Here is a 25,066-nt window from a genome sequence, read left to right as displayed (position 1 = left end):
AGGCAGATTCTTAACCACTGGGCCACCAGGGAAGTCCCTGGGGAATGATTCTGAAGAGTACGTTTGCATGACCTTGTCTAGCACCCAGCTTCATGAGGCACAGAACTTGAATTCATTCAATTCTTCTGCCAGTGAAAAGACAAAGGAACAGGTGAGATCCAGCACAGGTCAATCACAGGCATCCATGGGAGGCTAAGAGCTCTGAGGGATAAGCAGATGTTAGGCAGGAAATAAAAAGAAGGCAAAGTGGGGCAGGCGATGGAGGGGAGATGAATGCAAAAGCAGAGCCTTAAAAAATGCTCGTGTCGGGCCTCCCTGGTGGCGCAAGTGGTTGAGAGTCCGCCTGCCGATGCAGGGGATACGGGTTCGTGCCCCGGTCTGGGAGGATCCCATATGCCGCGGAGCGGCTGGGCCCGTGAGCCATGGCCGCTGAGCCTGCGCGTCCGGAGCCTGTGCTCCGCAACAGGGGAGGCCACAACAGTGAGAGGCCCGCATACTGCAAAAAAAAAAAAAAAAAAAAAATGCTCGTGTCTCTGAAAGTCTGCATGAAGTTCTGTGTGGTAGACCTTGTGAAAAGTCACCCTGACAAATCTTGGAGAGGATTGGAGAAGAGTAAAAGCGGAGGCAGGAAGATCGTCTAGAAGACTGTTGAAATGTTTAAAGAGAGAAAAGATGAGGATGTGACTCAAGGCCTGAGCAATGGGGACAGAGAGGAGGTGAATTTGAAAGGTATGAGGAGAACCAGCAGGACTCAATAAGTAATCAGAAGAAGGAAGGTCAAGGGTGATGGCCAAGTCCTGCCAAACATCTGAGTGCATCCGTGGGAACAACGTGGCCAGACAAATCTCCAGAAACCAACAAGGACTTGGTATTAGTTTGTATTTTAGATTGAAAACTGTCTGCATCTTTCCCAGGTTACAACCCCATGGGGATCCACGATGTTTATATTTACACTTTATGTTTACCTAGGCTGAGCTCTGTAGTTACATAATCAGAGAAGGAAATCCCACAATCAATTCCAGGACTCTTTAGACATGACCTTTTGTAAATAGCCAGAGCTAGGTTTGCAGTCAAACCCAGAGGCATTTATGAATAAATACTGACCTCCAGTGTCTAGGTGCGGAAATAAAGATTAAAAATAAAGGTAAAACACCAAGACTCTTAGGAGAGTACCTGGAATTCCAGCTACAAATAATGTTCCCTGCAATCCAATTCAGAATCCTGGGGTGCTTCAGAAACAGAAATACTGACTAGTATTTTACTATACCGATGGCTAGTGGCTGCCAGAACTCTAGTGAATGTTCTATAGAGTAAGTGTCAGAATGGATTTGGTCTCAATCATGGGTGTGTAACTATGTGATGGTCTTGGCCCTCTCTGCTCCAAGGTCCAGGTTTAACTACTCCAAAGAGTCTTCTCACTAAAAGAGTAGATTTTTATGCAATTAATTTGACCGATACAAACTCCAGCTGTGTCTTAATCCCCACCTAGGTCAGCATTACATCAAATGAAGATTCCCCTCGAGTGGATGCAGGACAGTGTGGTTGGTGGATGTGCCCTTTTCAGTATCTGTGTGGCTAGAGTGAATTCAAGAGAAATTCTTGAGTAAACTCTCTGCAGCAAAATAGCTCCTTCTGGACTTCCCTGGTGGTGCAGTGGTTAAGAATCCGCCTGCCAATGCAGGGGACACGGGTTTGAGCCGTGGTCCGGGAAGATCCCACATGCCACGGAGCAACTAAGCCCATGCACCACAACTACTGAGCCTGCACTCCAGAGCCCATGGCCCACAACTACTGAAGCCCGCACGCCTAGAGACTGTGCTCTGCAACAAAGAAGCCACCGCATTGAGAAGCCCGCGCACCGCAACGAAGTGTAGCCCCCGCTCACCGCAGCTAGAGAAAGCCCACGCACAGCAACGAAGACCCAACACAGCCAAAATAAATAAATACATTTATAAAAAGAAAAAAAAATAGCTCCTTCGGCTGCAGTTGCTGTCAAATGGCATCTGTTTTTTGCAGACTGGAAATGAGGCACTGGCTGTTTGGAGACAAGCTTATGTCACATTCTGGTCTATGCTGAAGTTTTTGAGAACTTGGCTTTGCAGAGAATTAAATGAAGCTGTCTTGAAAAGGTAGAGTTTCCTTCATGAAAACAGGATCGTTTTCGTGAACGTTGTTTTTAAAGTAAGAATAGACTTCAGGCTTAAGTGGTCAACCACAACATAAATAAAAGGCCAATCTTTAGTGCCAACAGAACCTATGTGACTTCTGCTTTGGGCAAGGAGAAGCATTCATTACAGGCTATTGACCCTCAGCAGTCTTAGTAGAAGGAAGCATGGAGCAGCAGTAGAAATCATGGCTGCTTTGAGGTCACATGGATTCAAGCTGGGCGATGACACTGAGCTGAGTGACACAAGGGACACGGGAGGTAGCCGCTGCAGGGAGCTAAAATCAAAGGAAACGGAGGCCCAGAGATTAAGTAGAGTTTAGGAGCCAAACGGTGGCATTAAAAAGGGATGCCATCCTAAAGTACTAAAAGATTAAAGTAGAAGGTTTTGTATCAGGAGAAATTCTATTTGTTCAGCTACAAGGTGATGGCAGTCATAATCCTATTTTTGACTTGTATTAGCAGAGAAGCTAATTGTCTGATATATAACTGTAGCACTAGACCTAGTAGAAAAAAATGAGTGTACAACTTGTTTCTTGACAATACAGACTAAAGAAGTTTTTCCTTTACTAACAAAAACTGAGATTTCAAGAATAAAAAGTATAGAAACCAGGCACCTTTCTCCAGTCACTGCATATAGCAAAACATGTTTTAGTGACTGTACTTAATACAAGGTTGTTTTAGTTGCTTCTTTGTCAATTTTTTTTCTCCTGTCACTTTATTTGGGGGGGTTTTATTCTGGAAAATGTCAAACCTACAGAAAAGCTGGAAGAATAGTACATTATTAACTCTTTCCTCATCAATTATAACATTTACTATACTTGCTTTCTGCGTCTCTTTAAATATATAGGAGCAATCGTGTTGGCTCAAACATTTTAATGTGAGCTGCAGACATAATGACACCTCACCCTTAAATTTTTCAGGCCCCCAAAATATCCTTTGTAACTTTTAATTAAAATATCAAATTAAGGTTCAAATGTTAAAAGCCTAATCCCGGGTGTGATGGTATTTGGAGGTGGGGCCTTTGGGAGGCGAGCAGATTTAGATGAGGTCGTGAGGGTGGATCCTTCATGATGAGAACAGGGTCCTTTTAAGAGCAAGAGACCAGAGCCCCCTCCCTCTTTACCACGTGAGGACACAGCGAGAAGGCATCTTTCTGAGCACCAGAAAGAGGGTTCTTATCAGACACTAAATCTGTCAGTGCCTGGATCTTGGACTTCCCAGCCTCCAGAACTGTGAGAAACATTTGTTATTTAAAGCCACCCAGTCTGGGGTGTTTTGTCACAACAGCCTGACCAGACTGAGACAAATGTTCTCTAATCCATTATTGTTATTCTTTTCTTTCATCTCAATCCCAGATTTGGCATTTGAAGCCAATTTTTGTGTCCTACCAGTCTTTGGGCATTTTTTTCTTTTCTGACTCAAGATGTTCTAAGCTCACCTTATACTTTATCTGCTTCCGACCTGGAATCAACGATTTTCCCAAACATGCCTGGGTCTGTGGAACAGTATTTAGAAAACAAGATCAAGGGAACTACGTGTGCTCACTATTACTAGGTTATGGCTTCTAGGCCCTTTCAGAGCACAAAGCCAGAGCTGGGGTTGGGGGGTGGGGTGGGGGAAAGGTGGGGTGGCGTTGGGAAGAGAGAGGAAAATGCACACACATTCCTACAGGTATCTCCAGCTCAAAACTAGTAACACGGGGGTCTTCTTTATCTTCCTCCACTTTCTATCTTTATCTTCCTCCACTTTCTATCTCCCTTCTCCCATTGTAACCTAATTTACAATGACATCAACAAATTTGTTCAATTTTTTAAATCTATGAGATTCAGAATTACATCCTACAAACAGTCTCAGGAACATTTTCATCTTTAAACACTTGAATTTAACATCAGCGGTACCATATCATGCCACATTATCCCACAGAAGTCACACAGAACAGACTAACAGCTCTTTAAACAGCAACAAGAGATAATGCACCTATATATAGGACTCGAATTGGACAACTTAGCAATGGCTGTTTCTTGAGAGGACCAACGAGGACAAATTTAGAACAGATTACTGTGGCTTCTGCTTTAATTGGTTGAAGACTATTTGAGGTGTTTTCCTTTTCAAAATTTATCCTGTTTGATGTTTGGCATTTGTTTCAAAGCAATCCAGTGGACAGTGTGAGAAGATACACATAATGGTTAATGAGGTGATAGTGGCTGATGGGTGAGTGCTCTTTGTGTTATTTATACTCTCAGCTTTTGTGGATGTTTAAAATTTTTTATAAATAAAAAGATTTTAAAAAATATATTCCTGTCAAATCAGAGTAAGCGTAAGCTTAAATGGCTAGCCCCAACTCAAATAAACGGCAAATAAGATGTGGCTCTATTATGTGAAAATAGGAAGTATTGATGACAATCTAGCTTATCTTTAAAAAATTCTCTAAGGAACTTTCATTTTTTTTTGGACTTAAGAATCATGTCTTTAAAGGCTAGTCTACATAGCTAGATTATCCTCCAATAAATAAAACTTCACCAATTGTGGAAAAAGATTGACTTAAATTCTGCCTATCATTTTGCCAAATAGCTTTGTCACTAGAGGGAGATTGTATGATTAAAATATTTTTATAGTATGGATGTTTCATATTCCCCTTGGGATCAAAGTCCCCTCACAGACCGATGTGGAAACCATCAGGCTACAGTATAACATGGCATCTGCCACAGCCAGATCTTTTGAGAGGCCAGGCATGATTTAATACAACGAATAGTGTTACATAAGTGAGCCCCAAACTTGCAAAATCCAACCATGCAGAAGACAAAAACAAGAGAAACAATCAGGGTCTGCAATGTTGAGGCAATCTGAACATATGAAAGACTTTCCAGGTAAGAGGAAAGTTGAACTTTGAAAAGAGGCTTGCCACTTTATGTAAAAGCATAAAAATAAGTTAAAAAAATGATGCTGGGGATGATGAATCTTCTGTCTAGTAAAGCTGGTTCCCCTACCCCATTTTGTCATAAACACAAAGGAGCTAGAAAAATAAAAAACTGTAACTACATAGTAGGAATGGGGGGAAATGTACATGACCTCTGACTTCTCTTTCCTGAGACCGTCATCATGATCAGGAGGATTTCTGCTTCTGGCCACCAAGTTGGCCAACTGCTGTCCGCTGGGGATTGGCTTTAACCAGCTCACACACTGACCAAAAAAAAGCATTTTCACAACAAACCTATAGAGCCTGGGGAGGCTTCCCAGGCCAGAAGACAAATAACCACTGCCATTAATGTGCACATGGAGGAACTGCATTTTAATAAAAGTGGTCATGACCCAAGATGAGAAATAGTCTGCAAATCTGGAGCAAAAGAATCTGGCTGAGCTTGGAATTAGCCAGATCACGTTAAGAAATTTGCCTCGTACATCTTATCAAGGAAACATACATGACATTATGTACTCTAACCGAGGATGCTTTGTTAATTCAGTGCTCAAATTAGCACTGGATGATGCAAGAACTTCCATTTTCTGAGGCAGAATTTCTGTTCTTTCAGAAAAACAAAGTCTGAGTGTACTGGGATACACTACTCATCTGAGATATTTAAAAATTAAAACTCTAGGAGTAGCATCTTGCTATGGCTCTTATCTTACCACACTGGACCTGCATGAAACAATCATTACAGCCTGGGCAAAAGAGACGTGTCTAACTGGCTCCAGGGCAAGCCCAACATGGTAGCAGGATGGGCTGCCCTCTCCAAGGACCAAATTTCTGGATAAGCTGCCTATCATTTTTTGAATTTAAAAAAATCCCCATTTTTTATCCCACCTCAGCGTGGTACAGAAGGATGCCAAGATGAGGATGCAGGTTAGGCAGATTTCAAGATACCTACATCAAAAATTCTGGATCCCTTGTAAGCCATGCAAAGAAAACAGATTCACTAGGTGGTCTCAAGGTTGAAGTGCTGGAGTCGTTAAAAATAATTTTACATCAAGTTTTCATAAATATCTCTTATTTCAGCCAAGATCTCAAAAACCAAATTGTACCAGAAAGTGTCAACAAAAATTATCCCTCTCTTAGGAAGTCTTTAAGATTCCAAAGTGACTGGGTGTGAGCACAGCAATGTGTGCAGGAGCACATCATGCTGCCAGGTGTCCACTGGAGGTGGATATCTAGATGTAGGACAAGGGAAGAATCCAACTCTAGGCTCTTGAGGTGTGTTAAGACATGGTCACTTCTTGGGCTGGAAAATTCAGACGCCAATTCTAGAGATAAAGCTGTTCAAAAATGGTATGAGTTGAAGCTTAGCCATAGGTTTGGAATTCTAGGAAGATCTGGTAGTTGTATTCTTGGCCCTGATCTCTGAATTATAAACAGTGTTATTTAGTTAGGCAACAGAACTGTGAAAAGAAGGACTACGGCAGAAAAGCCAGCAGTTGGTCAGGAACGTCAAGCATCCACATTCCATGTCCTTATGCATCACAGATGCAGCCAGCTGTGAGCAAACCAGGTTCATTTCTTCTTTTCAGCCATCTTCATCAGCTGATGCTCTAAGTCTTGATCTAAGGATCAGTAGAGACCAAGCAGTAGCAAGGGTTTTAGAATTAGTTTCCTTCTAATGACAGTTTTACTATAAAATGGATACAAATAAACCAATCCACCAATGGAAAACCATGAAAAACTGGTGATATCTGTAACAGCTTTTATAGTTGTAAATTGTTTACATGACTTTATCACTGAAATACATGTCACTTGCTCTGAAATAAGGCCGTAGCTTAAAGAAATGATCACTTACCTAACTCCAGCATCTAAAAACATCCTATATCATTAAGATCGATAAGCAGTCAATTCTGTCTGTGGCCTACCCTGAATACTATAGACTACGTACCATAATGTTTTGCCCTCAGCAGATAAAGAACAAATGTATGTGACAAGTGCAAATATACCATTTCCCCTGTTCAAGTGAATAAAATTACACCCACTATATTCTACCTTCCCCCGACCCGACCTTCAATTTTTAGAGAATTAGGCATGTCTATGTGTTGAAATAAGTACAACTCTTTGTGTTATAGGAAGAGCAGAGAATAATTCAGCAGCCTATACTTAATATTTATGAATCATATGGAAATTCTTGGGATGGTACCATTTTCAGTCACAGAACTTATTTTTAAATTAATTTTAAAGACCCCAAAATTAAAGTTTAAAAAACAAAAATAAAACAAAAAGAGAACACAAACAGCTATAGCTGTCTATATGCTGCTAATTCTAGCAGCCAGAGAGGAATTCCACCAAATGTCATGAGGCAAAGGGCCTTGGTGTTTGTTGTTGGCTGTCTTGGAGGAATCCATCTGTGACTCTCCCATTTAATGGGCCTCTGGTTTTAACCTATCAAAGCATCCCTCTCCCTAGAGGAAAAGACTAATAATAAATACTTAAGTATAGTGTGTTATCTAACACCCTTTATTATCCTAGAAAGTCTCAGTAAATATAAATGTGAACTACTTATTGGAGTAAGTAGTGCCTGTCAGTGGTCACTCTATACTGATTTATTGAATGAGGAATACCTTGAACTTGACCTCCACTTGTTGCTCCCCCATCTCGGAAACTTATGACATTGATTAAGCCCCACTGGTGACTAACTTAGTGACTAATTCAAATGGGGCGGCAGGGGGGCTAACGCATAAGGCTTATGACATTAGCACTCAGGCATCCTAAAACCTTTATCTGGGCCAACATAAGTTACCTAGTTACTTATACAAACTCTACCCCACAGCCTAGATCTGGGAAAATCAGGAAAAATCAGCGGGGGAGGAAAAAAAAAAAAAAAAGCGAGATCAGCACCCATGACACACCGCATACCACTCCTTCTGCAGCTATCCCTAGCTAGCACGTGGGAAAGATTTTATTTGTCAGCACGTTTCACTTTTCCTTGATCCTCTACTTTCTTAATGGCTGCTTGGATAGCCTCTTGGTCGCCCAGGAACTGGTGAGGTCCAACGGCATGCAGGTTCTCATCCAGTTCCAGGAGAATGGGGACTCCAGTAGGAAGAGTAATGTTGATAATGTCTTCATCTGAGATACCTGGAGATTAAGAGAGGGAGGAGCAAGGCATTAAAGACAACCCAGGAGGGAGCTGTGTTTACTTACTTAACTACACATTCACTTAGTCCCATATTAAGTGCATGTTTGGAACCACACCAGGTACTGTGAGGATTCCAGCTATAGTTGCTGGAAGCCAAGGGCGTCCCACAAGTTTTATTTATTTACTTACTTATTTATTTGGTTGTGCCAGGTCTCAGTTGCGGCAGGCGGGCTCCTTAGTTGCGGCATGCGAACTCTTAGTTGCAGCATGTGGGATCTAGTTCCCTGACCAGGGATCAAACCCTGGGCCCCCTGCATTGGGAGCACAGAGTCTTATACACTGCACCACCAAGGAAGTCCCTCGGAAGTTTTGTTTTTTTTTAAAAAAAAAACCTAAGACAGAAATTCAAATTACATTAAATCTTGGGACAGTAAATACCTTTTGGGGCAAATTGTTCCTGGTTGTTTCCTATCTAAATCTTAAAGAAATGAAAATTATTCTCTCCATGCTCACATGTGTGTTACTGGTTTTCCACAGAAATCAATCTTGAAAAATCTGAAAGTGAACTCGGGGGGTTTTCCACTTTTTTCCCTTTTATATGTTGTCCCCAGGCTGGCTAAAATTAACCTCAAAATCTAGTTCAATTGATTAGAAAGTGGCTGGTTTTCCAACACTGAGTGAGCATGGGATGCCCTGGGCTAGACCCAATCAAGGAGGAACCCTCCCCTAGGTGCTCAGGAAACACAATCAAGAGGAATCAAAAGAAGGTTGATCGACATGCCTTGTAAACAGGTCTCGTTCTCCTGCTGTCCCTTAACAGCCCAACTGCTAGGAGAGCAAGATATGTCTAATTGACAAATCACCTTCAATTCTCTTCTTATTTTTAAAAAATTTTATTTATTTATTTATTTACTTACTTACTTATTTATTTTCAGCGTGCTTTGTGTCCTGTGGGATCTTAGTTCCCTGACCAGGGATTGAACCCACGCCCGAGGCAGTGAAAGCGTGGAGTCCTAACCACTGGACCACCAGGCAATTCCCTCAGTTCTTTTTAAAATAGCCTGAATCAGGGAATTCTCTGGTGGTCCAGTGGTTAGGACTCCACGCTCTCACTGCCAAGGGCCCAGGTTCGATCCCTGGTCGGGGAGCTAAGATCCCACATGCTATATAGTGCGCTCCTACAAAATTTTTTTTAATAAATAGATAACCTGAACCATTGGTTGTTCAATTTTGACCAGAAGAGCTGGAGTTGTAGCAAGGGTGGTAGCAGCAGTGGTCGTGATAAGGTTTCAATTATTATGACTGTTTTTAAAAAACATTAAACAGCTAACATGTACTGAGTACATTCCACATGCCAGGTACTCTTCTAAGCACTTTATGTGTATTAACTTATTTAATCACCGTTGCAATCCTAGGAAAATATGCACCATTATTTTTCCATGTAACAATTTCTGACACAGAGAGGTTAAGCAAACAACTCAAGGTCACACAGGCAGTAAACAGCAAAGCCTGGATTTAAACCCAGGTGTCTGTAACTAGTGCACAATGTCTTTCAAGTCTCTCTGAGTTCAAAATGGGCAAAGAGGAGAGGAGACCTAAAAAGATGGAGTTAAGGGCCTCCCTGGTGGCGCAGTGGTTGGGAGTCCGCCTGCCGATGCAGGGGATACGGGTTCGTGCCCCGGTCTGGGAGGATCCCATATGCCGCGGAGCGGCTGGGCCCGTGAGCCATGGCCACTGAGCCTGCGCGTCCGGAGCCTGTGCTCCGCAATGGGAGAGGCCACAGCAGTGAGAGGCCCGCATACCGCAAAAAAAAAAAAAAAAAAAAAAAAAAAAAAAAAGATGGAGTTAAGCTAATTAAAAGGTGACTGAAAGTATTCAAATTATCTACTTTAAAAACACACCTTTATTATATAGACTTCTAAATTCTAACCATATGCTTCTGTTCTTTATTAATAGAAAGGACCCAGGGTAGAGCAAGTTCTGAGGGGAGTGCAAGGGTCCATCTTGGAAGGTGACAATGGCAGAATAAGTTAGTAGCAGTTAGTTATCAATGCACTGTGTCAGTTTAACTTTGGTCATTAACTATGAGCACCAGTCACAGAATCATAGCACTGGATCTCAACCGGTGGGGTGGTTCTTTATTAGAATTTCATTTCTAGGTCCAGAAGAGCTGCCTAAGAACTCTTATGCACAAGCTGTACACTCAAACAGCTATGAAACAATGGAAAGGATCGTAACTTGGAAGTCAGGGTCTAATCTAAGTACACATCCCATCTCCTCCTTTGCTAGTCCCCTTCCAAATACTAACTAGTATAATATATAACTTTAGGCGAGTAACCTCTCTGGGCCTCCACTGCCTCTGTCTAATTAAACTAAGAAACACACACTCTTCTCTACCACTATTACAAACCCTGTGGGGCAGGAGGAATGGACTTAAAAGAGAACATACATGAGAAAGTATAGCCCAACAAGTGTTTCTTCTTTCTGTACTACAAATTCTCTTCTAGGTAGAAGATTTAAAGGGTAGGCTACTAAAACACTACTTTGCCCTGCCAAGCCCCCATCCCCACACTGCAACCCTACACAAGATTACCATCCCAAACTAAAGCTGGCAAGAACAGATAAATTCAGACCAGACAGCCAGCTGTTTAGCTGGGAGATGACTGCCTTGGATTCTAAAAGCCCTCAGGCTCTCTCAGGTCAGATCTGTCAGCTGAACGCATAGTAGCTGCCACCCGCATCCACTGGAGATAGCCAGAGCGGAATGCAACAGTACGTGGTTTAGAGCCAGGTGACCGCTAAGGATATAGAGAAACTGAAATCCTAATACACTGTAAAATTAAGAGTATAAAATCCTGTGGAATCTTTGGATAACTGTCTGGCAATTCCTCAAACAGGTAAGCACAGAATTACCATGGGACCCTGCAATTTCACTCCTAGGTATATATACCCAAGAGAAATGAAAACACACGTCCACACAAAAACCTGTACAAGAACCCTCACAGCAGCATTATTCATAACAGATAGAAGATGGAAACAGTCTAAATGTCCATCAACTGATGAATGGGTAAATTAAATGTGGTAGATCCATGCAATGGAATATTTGGCAATAAAAAGGAGAAAGTGCTGATGCAACCTAAACATTGACAACCCCTGAAAACATTATGCTAAGTGAAAGCAGCCAGTCACAGAGTACATATTTTATGAGTCCATTTATATGAAATATCCAGAATAGGCAAATCTATAGTGACATAAATAGATCTGGGGTTGCTTAGGGCCAGAGGGAATGGGAGGACTGGGCAGTAATAGCTAGGTATGGAGTTTCTTTTGAGGGTAATGAAAATGTTCTGAAATTGACTGTGGTGATAGATGGGTAACTCTGTGAATATACAACTCTGTGAAAATACAGCTCTGTGAAAAGCCACTGAACTGTACACTTTAAATGGGTGAACTGTATGTCATGTGAATTATACCTCAAGAAAGCTGTTTAAAAAACTACTGAACAGATCCAGAGAAGTCAAATAAAACTCTTCGAGTCACCAGACTGTTAAGGTAGTAAAATTGGACCTTTTTTTAAAATTCCCAAATTCCAGGACTTCAACTCTGGTCATCTGACTTGTCTATGGCTATTTCCACCACAGCATAAGGAGAGAGGAGAATGTTTGTGTTCATGCTCTGCCCTTGTGAAGGGCTGGGTGCTAACTGGACACCAGCACCAAGTGTTCTCATGTTCTCAAGACTAGTAAAGGGATCAACAGATTGGTCTGATCCCCTTGAAATAGCTAACACACTGGGATCATGACGGGCCAGGTTGAGGGTTTGCAGTCTGTGACCTCAGAAAAAAGTTCTGGGTCTTTGGCAGGAGGCAAGGGGCACACATGGAACTCATCTGACCATGGCCTCAGATCTAACCAGATCTAACAAGCCCTTTCTTTAAGAGCACCACTCTCAAGCTCATGCCTATGGCTTAGATAAAAACCCACTTTTGTGTGGGACCAAATGGAAGAGCCAACTAACAAAGGCCACGAGAACTATAATGTTTCACTTATAAAGAAAGGAGGGCTCAACAAAAATAGAAATGTTTCCAATAAATAAAGTTGACATTCCACTTTAATGACTACTCAAGCCATTCACACAGCAGACTAATTACTTCCAAATATTTAAAATACTTAGACTGGTTAATAATCAGTCAATGAGACTTAAGTGACTGGCTTTTTAAAATAGCAAATGAGGAAAAACCACAATGAAGCCATTACTCATTACTCAGTTTTGGCATAAGCCACATTCTTTGTCCTAAGAGAGTTAAGCAAGCAGAACTCCTAAGGCTAGAAAAATGCATCTGCATTGGATTAAACCAAACTGAATCAATACTATATTATGTAATATCGTATTACAAATTCATTAACTGGAACATCATATGAAAGTTAAAACGCATGGCCAGAGATCACATCCTCTAATAAGGGCTTAGATTGTTTTATACAGCATCCAAGAACGATCTGAAGGGAAACATCTAATCCTGCATCAACGCATCTCTATCACTGCCCCTTCACCAACCCCCAACCATTGTCTTTAATTCTTGAATCTTCATGTAGGAGCGTCTGGGAATTAACTGCTATTCATTTAAATGACTGGGATATTTTAAGTAAGAAATAATGAAAGTTTGGTGGTAAGTCAAAGGAGTAGCTCAAAGCCAAAATAGGAGGAAATTCAAACAACTTCATTTTCTGCATACAGGACTAACTTCAGAAAGTCAAATCTGTACCTTCGATGACTCCCCTGAGTCACTGTAGCAGGAACAGGAACCACAGACAGTAATTAAGATCACTGCACATATATACAGCACTCCCACTCGCCTTCTGTTAGAAGTCACTGAGCAAATGCTCACTTCTCCCACCGGGATTATAAGGGACCATGTTTTATACATCCTGGTGTCACCCATGCTCTCCAAACAGTGCCTTACATGCTGCAAGACTTTAGTAAATGTTTGTTGCACTGTAAGGAATTCTATCATGTGTTGCTGCTAGGATCCCGAAATGATTTAGCTTTATGATCCAATATTACAACTATATGTATTATATGAATCTACTTCTTACAAATAAAGGCTATTAGGAATAAAATGTTAACTAGAAACTCTAATGCTTAAAGCCTATATGTGAAAGCACTCTGAGGACTTTCTTGGAGGTACAGTACCAGCTAAGTTTCAGAAGGAAATCAAAAGGGAGATGTATGCTCCTCAAAAGTAAGGACTTTGTATGTCCAATTCTAGGTGCTGTATCCCTGTTCCAAGAATAGTACAGTACCTGATTTAATGGACCCTTGGCACATAGCTGAAATGAATGAATCTGAACTCTCTGAGCTTTCAAATTAAATCTAGTCCTTTACTGTTGAAGCCTTGGTTAAAGATTGTGTTTCCTTTTATTACCTTCTTTTTTTTTTTTTTTTTTTTTTTTTTTTTTTTTGTGGTATGCGGGCCTCTCACTGTTGTGGCCTCCCCCGTTGCGGAGCACAGGCTCCGGACGCGCAGGCTCCGGACGCGCAGGCTCAGCGGCCATGGCTCACGGGCCCAGCCGCTCCGCGGCATATGGGATCCTCCCAGACCGGGGCACGAACCCGTATCCCCTGCATCGGCAGGCGGACTCTCAACCACTTGCGCCACCAGGGAGGCCCTCCTTTTATTACCTTCTTAAGAAAAAAAAGTCAAATTAAATTTGTCTTCTATATATTTTATTTGGTTTTCTCCACACTGTGTGCTCAAAATCTTTGAATATCAGGAAACAGGAGGAAAGATGTTCAGGGAAACATCTGTTACAGGACAAGAGGAAACCCCAATTCCATAATGCTTATTGTTGAGGATGACAGAGAGAGAGGAAAACAGCTCCCATCAAGTCATTCAGCTGTGAGGTTCGACCCAGACCCCGCTTCCCTTTCTCAATTGAGTTAGTCACAGTCCAAACCCCACTGATGGGTGATCTGTGATAACAGTACCGTATTCTTCTATTGCCAAAATAAGAGCTGACAGAAGAGATTCTGAATTTCATATATGGCTTACCTATTTTTAATTATAATTCTTTTAGGTTTGAATGCTATCCATGTACAACTTAAAAGATTGGCTGGGGAACAACTGGAAATGGGTTATTTGAATCATGTAACATGATGACAGTATAACGGCCTCTAATTTAGAATAAGGCAGAGAGAAGAATCCATTCTACATCTAATTTTATAGTTAAGTGGCCTACAACTTTTAAAAATGAAGGTTTCTATAAATCAATTATACTTATAATAAGAGAATGCTTAGCCACATCACTAGATAAGCATTTGCTTCACAGAAGAGAGGCCTGACTGCTACTTCTGAAAATATCCCACTACAAAATGCCAAAGGTGACTGACTGGTCAGTCCCCAGCCCCACAGCAAGTCCCAGCTGACCTTCCCTCGAGTCTCTAATTTCACCTTGTCACTTCTTGCCTTGTTATATGTTCAGCTGTACACAGTTCTTCAGGGGTCAAGTCTGTCTTGCATGCCACTCTTACTCCAAACTTGAAACTGCCTAGTCCTTTCTTTTTTTTCCGGTACGTGGGCCTCTCACTGTTGTGGCCTCTCCTGTTGCGGAGCACAGGCTCCAGACACACAGGCTCAGCGGCCATGGTTCACGGGCCTAGCCGCTCTGTGGCATGTAGGATCTTCCCGGACCGGGGCACGAACCTGTGTACCCTGCATCGGCAGGCAGACTCTCAACCACTGCGCCACCAAGGAAGCCCTGCCTAGTCCTTTCTTGAACCCAGACTAAACAATCCACTTCTCCTGGCAAGATGCAGACTACATCCAGTGCTTCAGTTCAGTACCTGGCTTCTCCTTCAATGTGGGCCAGCAGGAAACAAACAGGAAGTGACTACGCCAACCGCAGAGAAAGAAACACACTCCTGTCTGGAGTGCTAAGGAACAGGGTGTTGGTTAGACACTAAGCCTGGGTTAGGAGTGTTCGTGGTGGTGCTTGGTGAGAGGTGGGCCCTGCTGTAATCTGGACTTGTTAGGCAATTGTTTATGCTGCCACAAATCAGTAAAGCAGTCCCTTAAGCTGGAATTTTCTCACTATATAATATTTCATATGTCTGTTTTAAGTCTTCTTTCTTCTGAAGGGATTAAGAACTACTATCAAGTTAAAAGTAAAGCATTCCATGGGACTACACCAAACTAAAAAGCTTTGGCACAGACAAGGAAGCTATCAACAAACCAAAAGGCAGCATTCTGGATAGGAGAACATATTTGCAAACGATATATCCAATAAGGGGTTCATATACAAACTATACAAGGAACTAATATACCTCAACATCAAAAAACCAAACAACCTGATTAAAAAATGTGCAGAGGACCTGAATAGACATTTTCCAAAGAGGAAATACAGATGGCCAACAGACGCATAGAAAAGATGCTCAACAGTACTAATCATCAGGGAAATGCAAATTAAAACCACAATGATATATCACCTCACACCTGTCAGAATGGCTATCATCAGAAAGACAACAAATAACAACTGTTGGCAAGAATGTGCAGAAAAGGGAACCCTGTGCAATGCTGGTAGGATTGTAAATTGGTGCAGCCATTATAGAAAGCAGTATGGAGGTTCTTCAAAAAATTAAAAATAGAACTACCATATTATCTAGCAATTTCACTTCTGGATATTTATCCAAAGAAAACAAAAACACTAATTCAAAAAGATACATGGAATTCCCTGGTGGTCCACTGGTTAGGACTCTGCACTTTCACTGTCGAGGGCGCAGGTTTGGTCCCTGGTCAGGGAACTAAGGTCCCACAAGCCATATGGCGCGGCCAAGAAAAAAAAATTTTTTTTTCAAAAAGATACACACACACCAATGTTCATTGCAGCATTATTTATAATAGCCAAGATATGGAAGCAACCTAAGTGTTCATTGATGAATGGATAAAGAAGATGTGGTGCATATATACAATATTACTCAGCCATTAAAAATAAAGAAAGCTTGGGTTTCCCTGGTGGCGCAGTGGTTGAGAGTCTGCCTGCTGATGCAGGGGACACGGGTTCGTGCCCTGGTCTGGGAAGATCCCACATGCTGCGGAGCGGCTGGGCCCGTGAGCCATGGCCGCTGAGCCTGCGTGTCCGGAGCCTGTGCCCCGCAACGGGAGAGGCCACAACAGTGAGAGGCCTGCATACAGCAAAAAAAAAAAAAAAAAAAAAGAAAGCTTGCCATTTGTGACAACATGGATGGATCTAGAGGGTATTATGCTAAGTGAAATCAGAGAAAGGCAAATACTGTACGATCTCATATGTGGAATCTAAAAAACAAAACAAACAAAATAAAATGCAAACAGTCAATAATTGCTCAAATGAAATTTTAAAAACATGACTTAGCTACATTAAATAGCAGAGTAAAACAAAGTATTGAACAAAGTAAAAATATTGAACCATAGCTTTCCAGTGAGTTCAGAGACTTGTTCTAGTTCCTACAAGAAAAAAGATACATATGTAAAATGCCTAGAAGTGCATTTAGCACACAGTGTGCACTCAAAAAAGGGCCACCTGGTATAGCTATACTAGGGAGTGTCATTCACAGACCACAATGTTAAGGTAACAGCAATAATAATGTAAGACTCAATTAGTTGCATGAAATTACCTTTTTATGGTTTACTTGCCAAAGATACTCTTGACTCAGCTTCTCACAACATACTATTCCAAACAGAATAGATCAACAGAAGGGCGACTTTTTAGAAAAAATTTAAAACAAAATAGTCCAGGCGGTAATTGTGTGTGGAGACTCAGTGAACTGGGTTTAGGTGGAGTTCATGACTCCAACTATTTATCGTGATCATGGCTAAGCCATCTGAGGTCTGTCTGGGTTTCATTTTCCTTCAACAGCATCTGTCTTCTTTCCCACAAATGGAAGAAGTGTCAGGCAGGACTTGACTGACTATAGGGTAAAATCATAGCACCAAATATTTGAGAAACAAAATAACATCTAAGGAACTAACAACACTCTCCACTGTTGAGGTACATACAATCTAGAGTAAATGAGTAACACTAGTATACTCTTAGTCAAAGATCTTAAGGCACTTGGAGACTTCAGGGTAGACCAATTTCTTAATTAGCTATGTGACTGGGTCATCATTCTTCCTACTTCAAAGTTACAATAAAGTATTTTTATGATAGGACAGTATGCTGTCATTGATTCTATCAGTTACCACACTCCTCCCTAGCAGAAAGTAAGATGTTTGAAGTCTATCAAGCATTTTAAGGACAATATGGGGGAAAATTGCCCACTTCCTTGAAAGATCCTGTTTATATGGGAGAATCTTACATAAACATATCTAGAAAACATGACTAGGAATCAGATCAGTCCACAACCACATGCATTTTTACTTTTGTGATCAATGCAAAGAATATAGCAACTTTCATATTTATAGGGAATATGCAATCTGGTCACACCCATTTCAAAGATTCATTCTTAATACAGATGAAAGCTAACTTTCTTATAATGTGACCATATAATCCTCCAAGCTGGGCACTTTTGAAAGTGAAAGGAGATGCTGTTAATAATTGCAATGGGATAACAGGTATTAACCAGAAAATAGGGGGGTGTATAGTCATATAAATTCACTATAAAAATAAATTGGCAATTAAGATGTTACATTTTATGACATTTTTAAACACAATAAACACATACACATAAATAAATTAGCCAGTAATCTTTCCTATAAGACGAAAATCTATATTTTCCCCTTAAAGTAAGGGAGATTCACTTAATATTTGGAGTCTTGGAAAGTCAGTATCCAAATTCAATAGGATGTTTTCTTTTAGGTTGAGAATTTGTCAAGTACCACAGGAAGCCTTCATACATGAACTCTTGAAAGTTAGACATGTGAGCAGAAGCAAGAAGAACTAAAATTCTGCAGCCTGTGGAACAAAAACCACATTCACAGAGAGATAGACAAGATGAAAAGGCAGAGGGCTATGTTCCAGATGAAGGAACAATATAAAACCCCAGAGAAACAACTAAATGAAATGGAGATAGGCAATCTTCCAGAAAAAGAATTCAGAATAGCGATAGTGAAGATGATCCAGGACCTTGGAAAAAGAATGGAGGCAAAGATCGAGAAGATGCAAGAAATGTTTAACAAAGACCTAGAAGAATTAAAGAACAAACAAACAGAGATGAACAATACAATAACTGAAATGAAAAATACAATAGAAGGAATCAATAGCACAATAACTGAGGCAGAAGAACGGATAAATGACCTGGAAGACAGAACGGTGGAATTCACTGCTGCAGAACAGACTAAAGAAAAAAGAATGAAAAGAAATGAAGACAGCCTAAGAGACCTCTGGGACAACATTAAATGCAACAACATTCGCATTATAGGGGTCCCAGAAGGAGAAGACAGAGAGAAAGGACCCAAGAAAATATTTGAAGAAATTATAGTTGAAAACTTCCCTAACATGGGAAAGGAAATAGCAACCTAAGTCAAGGAAGTGCAGAGAGTCCCATATAGGATAAACCCAAGGAGAAACATGCCCAGACACATAGTAATCAAACTGGCAAAAATTAAAGACAAAGAAAAATTATTGAAAGCAGCAAGGGAAAAACAACAAATAACATACAAGGGAACCCCCATAAGGTTAACAGCTGATTTCTCAGCAGAAACTCTACAAGCCAGAAGGGAGTGGCATGATATACTTAAAGTGATGAAACGGAAGAACCTACAACCAAGATTACTCTACCTGGCAAGGATCTCATTCAGATTCGATGGAGAAATCAAAAGCTTTACAGACAAGCAAAGCTAAGAGAATTCGGCACCACCAAACCAGCTCTACAACAAATGCTAAAGGAACTTCTCTAAGTGGGAAACACAAGAGAAGAAAAGGACCTACAGAAACAAACCCAAAACAATTAAGAAAATGGTCATAGGAACATACATATCAATAATTACCTTAAACGTGAATGGATTAAATGCTCCAACCAAAAGACACAGGCTTGCTGAATGGATGCAAAAACAAGACCCATATATATGCTGTCTACAAGAGACCCACTTCAGACCTAGGGACACATACAGACTGAAAGTGAGGGGATGGAAAAAGATATTCCATGCAAAAGGAAATCAAAAGAAAGCTGGAGTAGCAATACTCATATCAGATAAAATAGATTTTAAAATAAAGAATGTTACAAGAGACAAGGAAGGACACTACATAATGATCAAGGGATCAATCCAAGAAGAATATAAAACAATTATAAATACATATGCACCCAACATAGGAGCACCTCAATACATAAGGCAACTGCTAACAGCTGTAAAAGAGGAAATTGACAGTAACACAATAATAGTGGGGGACTTTAACACCTCACTTACACCAATGGACAGATCATCCAAAATGAAAATAAATAAGGAAACAGAACCTTTAAATGACACAATAGACCAGATAGATTTAATTGATATTTATAGGACATTCCATCCAAAAACAGCAGATTACATTTTCTTCTCAAGTGTGCACGGAACATTTTCCAGGATAGATCACATCTTGGGTCACAAATCAAGCCTCAGTAAATTTAAGAAAATTTAAATCATATCAAGCATCTTTTCTGACCACAATGCTATGAGATTAGAAATCAATTACAGGGAAAAAAACATAAAATACACAAATACATGGAGGCTAAACAATACATTACTAAATAACCAAGAGATCACTGAAGAAATCAAAGAGGAAATCAAAAAATACCTAGAGAAAAATGACAATGAAAACACGACGATCCAAAACCTATGGGATGCAGCAAAAGCAGTTCTAAGAGGGAAGTTTACAGCTATACAAGCCTACCTCAAGAAACAAGAAATATCTCAAATAAATGTAAGACCAGACACTATAAAACTCTTAGAGGAAAATATAGGAAGAACACTCTTTGACATAAATCACAGCAAGATCATTTTTGATCCACCTCCTAGAGTAATGGAAATAAAAACAAAAAGAAACAAATGGGACCTAATGAAACTTCAAAGCTTTTGCACAGCAAAGGAAACCATAAACAAGACCAAAAGACAACCCTCAGAATGGGAGAAAATATTTGCAAATGAATCATCGGACAAAGGATTAATCTCCAAAATATATAAACAGCTCATGCAGCTCAATATTAAAAAAAAACAAACAACCCAATCCAAAAATGGGCAGAAGACCTAAATAGACATTTCTCCAAAGAAGACACACAGATGGCCAAGAAGCACATGAAAAGCTGCTCAACATCACTAATTATTAGAGAAATGCAAATCAAAACTACAATGAGGTACCACCTCACACTGGTTAGAATGGCCATCATCAGAAAATCTACAAACAACAAGTGCTGGAGAGGGTGTGGAGAAAAGGGAACCCTCTTGCACTGTTGGTGGGAATGTAAATTGATACAGCCGCTATGGAGAACAGTATGGAGGTTCCTTAAAGAACTAAAAATAGAATTACCATATGACCCAGCAATCCCACTACTGGGCATATACCCAGAGAAAACCATAATTCAAAAAGATACATGCACCCCAATGTTCACTGCAGCACTATTTACAATAGCCAGGTCATGGAAGCAACCTAAATGCCCATCAACAGACAAATGGATAAAGAAGATGTGGTACATATATACAATGGAATATTACTCAGCCATAAAAAGGAACGAAATTGGGTCATTTGTAGAGATGTGGATGGATCTAGAGACTGTCATACAGAGTGAAGTAAGTCAGAAAGAGAAAAACAAATACCGTATATTAACGCATATAGGTGGAACCTAGAAAAATGGTACAGATGAACCAGTTTGCAGGGCAGAAATAGAGACACAGATGTAGAGAACCTACGTATGGACACCAAGGGGGGAAAGCGGCGGGGGGTGGTGGTAGTGTGCTGAATTGGGAGATTGGGATTGACATGTATACACTGATGTGTATAAAATTGATGACTAATAAGGAAACTAAATAAACAAAAAATAAACATTAAAAAAAGAAAAAGTTAGACATGCAAGAAAAGAGGACAGATGCTAGTATTCTTATTCCAGTGAGCATATACGTCTACAATAAATTTTAAAAGGGCTGAAATCTCACTAAATTAACAGAAATGATGGGAGAAATAACATACACTATTTCTTCTGATCTTTGGGAAAGTGACTTATGCTTAATTCTTAGAGCTGTGACATAGAATAGTTGGATCTTATTTTTCAGTACACACTGCAAGAGAATTCTATTAGTGGAGATTGGCCTTTAGAGGACCCCTATAACAAAAGATGACAACTAATGTATGATGTGATCCTAAAATCTAGTCCAGTCTATTTCAGGCACATGAAGTAATTCTTCCATGTGAGGCATGGAAATTACTACAGGGAATCTTAGCAACATCAAAGAATTTGATGAATCTTAACAACAGTTCCACCAGGGGGTACTATAGGCCAAAAGGGAACAAAGTTGTTCTCCCCAGGATGGCTGAGCTGAGACTACAAACCACTCTTATGTATTCCTATGGACAAACCGCAATCCTCACTCCACTTCATTTGCTTCCCCAGTTATTGGCTTGTGCCTAGTGGTATATTCTGGCTTTTCTGCCAGTTTTTTTCCCTGAATGTCTGCCATCCTCCCTGGCCACCAGCCCTACCATTTCTATTCCCTGTCTCCCTCCCATTCACCTCCCTTCTCCTCTCCTCCAGGCATCTGCCAGCCTCACACCTTTCTCTACACATACTTCCTACTCTTTGTACAATTTACCTCTTCCAGTATGAACACCACTGTTTTAAATCAATTATCCCCCAAATAAAAACATTTTCTATATAGCCTATTTATAGTGATAGGGATAGGAGTTATAATTTAAGGTTGCTTCTACTTCATTAATCTCTGAAAGTTTATTTAGTTCTGTACATCCAAATTAAAAAAAAAAAAAAACGACCTTCAGAAGAAAAGTTAAATGAAGCCTGAGGACAAATGCCTGCTTATTTCTCAGTAATCCCTGTAAATACATTTCTGCCCCGTGGTCAAAGCTGTGTTTTAATTCTTTTCTTTATTCTATACTCCACATCCATGCATATCTCCTTTGTTATCTGTCACTTCCACGTATTTGCCCTAAACTATTGCTTTCTAGGCCAATGTCAAATCCTTTCATCTTTAAATCTTATTGGTTAAATTATTTTGCAGCTTTAATAATTCACATACCATACAATTCACCCACTTAATGTATACAATGGCTTTTAGCATGTTCAGAGTTATACAACCATCGCCACAATCAACTTTAGAACATTTTCGCCACCCCAGTAAGAAACCCTGCACATATTAGCAGTCACTCTTCAATCCACCCTCTTCCCCTCCACACCAGTCCTAGGAAACAAATCATCTGTTTTCTGTCTATATAGATTTGCCTATTCTGGAGATTTTACACAAATATAATCCTACGTGATCCTTTGTGACTGGCTTCTTTCTTTCTTTCTTTTTTTTAAACAGGGCAGACCTTTTTTTCTGTTTTTAATAAATTTATTTACTTATTTATTTATTTTTGGCTGCGTTGCATCCTCGTTGCTGTGCGCGGGGGCTACTCTTCGTTACGGTGTGCAGGCTTCTCATTGTGGTGGCTTCTCTTGTTGTGGAGCATGGGCTCTGGGCATGCGGGCTTCAATAGTTGTGGCTCATTGGCTCAGTAGTCATGGCTCGCGGGCTCTAGAGCGCAGGCTCAGCAGTTGTGGCGCACGGGCTTAGGTGCTCCACAGCATGTGGGATCTTCCCGGACCAGGGATCGAATCTGTGTCCTCTGCATTGGCAGGCAGATTCTTAACCACTGCGCCACCAGGGAAGTCCTGGCTTCTTTCATGTAATCATGATTTCAAGATTCATCCATGTTATAGCATGTGTCAGTACTTCATTTTTTTTTAATGCAGAATATTTAATTGTATGGACATACCACATTTAACTTATCTAATCACTTGTTGATGGGCATTTGGGTTGCTTCCACACTGTGGCTATTATGAGTAATACTGCTTTGAAGGTTTGTGTACAAGTTTTTGTGTGGACATATGTTTTCACTTCTCTTAGGTATTGTTATGAGTTGAACTGCATTCCCCCCCCCAAAAAAAATACTGAAGTTAACCTCCAGTACCTCAGAGCGTGACCTTTCTTGGAAACAGGTCTTTAGAGAGGTAATCAAGTTAAAATGAGGTCATTGGGGTAGGCCCTAGTCCAATATTATTGGTGTCCTTATAAATGGGAAAATTTGGACGAGAAGAAGAGACACACAGGGAGAACACCAAGTGAAGATGGAGGGTTGCACTGATGCATCTACAAACCAAGGAACGTTACAGATTTCTGGACTTCCCTCGCAGTCCAGTGGTTAAGCACGGTCCAGTGGTTCTACTGCAGGGGGCACAGGTTCAAGCACCAGTCAGGGAATTAATATCCCACGTGCTGCACAGCGCGGCCAAAAAAAAAAAAAGATTTCTAGCAAACACCAGAAACTACAAGAGGCAAGAAAGGATTCTCTCCTAGAGTCATTAGAGAGAGCAGGACCCTGCCAATACTTTGATTTAGGACTTCCAGCTCCCAGAACTGTTAGACAATTATCTGTTTTTCTAAGCCACCCAGTTTTGGGTACTTTGTTACAGTAGCACTAGGAAATGAATATAGGTATGTACCTAGGAGTGGACCTGCTGGATCATATGGTACCTCTATGTGTCACCATCAAGGAACTGCCAGATTGTTTTCCCAAGCAGCTATACCATTTGATTGTTTTTCAATAAACTATTAATGGTTTCAAAATCTCCCTCAAATATAGACAGTCAGCTTTTCTATGTGTTACCTTGCCCTCGACAGGTAATTTTCCCTGCATCCCTACAATGGTGGCAGTCTTCTTCACCACCATTTGTTAAACCTTCCTATTTCTTTCAAAAATAACAGTAACAAATGGTTAAGTTATCAACACACTAATGGAAGGTGGTATCTAGAATATGCTATGGTCGGGGCTGCAGAATAATCTTAGTGCTCTAAACCTGAAGATGGGTAAATGGTACTAACCAGCAGGAAACTGTCTTTAAAAGGAGGATTTCCTAGCTGAGATGGGGAAGAAAAGAGGATCCTGAAGGAGATGATGGCCTTTTCTTAAGGGAAGGGAATCTGGCCACAAAGAGATCTAAGTCCCATCTCTGGAAAAAAGGAAATGGCATGGAGACAGAGAATACATCTTCTGGCAGAAACTTTGAAATTCTGAATTTCAGTTTGTTGTTGTCCTAAGAGGAGCTTCAACTCTTCTTCAAACAATAAAGTACTATAATAAATCCAGTAATGATGATGTTATATATAGATATTTAATCAAATACATGACTATTCTGAACCAGGAAGAATAATACCATATAGTTGAGTAAATAAGCTATATACACATACACAAACAGATCAAGTGCCATGTCTGGCCAATGATGTTTTAAATAGCCAATAAAGCCTGTAGATTTTAGATCTCTGCACAATGAATGGAGGTCAGGTATATGAGTAATGACTTGGCTCTTGGCCATGTTATAAAAATTAGGGGGAAAAAAACACATGCTAAAAGGTTTACATTAAAATCTTATAAAGATCAGTTCATTTTGTTAACAATAACCTTATTTTCACTTATTTCATGTGCAAGGTCAACTTTTTCATTTTTCACAGCCTCGTATAGAAAAGTAAAGCAGAATGAAAAGGGAATGTTGGAGAAATGCATTCTAATGCCAGTGAGCTGACTGCTGACAGTGACCATAGACAGGAAAACACCAGACAGAACAGATCATTCAAAATGCACAACCGTCCGGGATTATTTAGAGAAGGGAGAGAGGGGAGGGAGAACCCCCCTGAAGG

The 25,066-nt window shown here is 40.5% G+C and overlaps 1 protein-coding gene across 1 annotated transcript in view; it reads right to left on the bottom strand.

Annotated features, from left to right (window-relative positions):
* Positions 1-550: 550 nt before the first annotated feature.
* BPGM (bisphosphoglycerate mutase) overlaps positions 551-25,066 on the bottom strand; it is a 39,016-nt gene continuing 14,500 nt past the window's right edge. Inside the window, exon 3 of the mRNA XM_060108429.1 lies at positions 551-8,219. Within this exon, the coding sequence (XP_059964412.1) occupies positions 8,041-8,219 (179 nt within the window). The 3' untranslated portion in view covers positions 551-8,040. The remainder of the gene's footprint in view (positions 8,220-25,066) is intronic.

Source organism: Mesoplodon densirostris, chromosome 9 (assembly GCF_025265405.1).
Source record: "Mesoplodon densirostris isolate mMesDen1 chromosome 9, mMesDen1 primary haplotype, whole genome shotgun sequence".
NCBI classification, from domain to species: domain Eukaryota; kingdom Metazoa; phylum Chordata; class Mammalia; order Artiodactyla; family Ziphiidae; genus Mesoplodon; species Mesoplodon densirostris.
The sequence above is the reverse complement of the archived record's forward strand: the minus strand, read 5'-3'. Positions and strand labels throughout refer to the sequence as shown.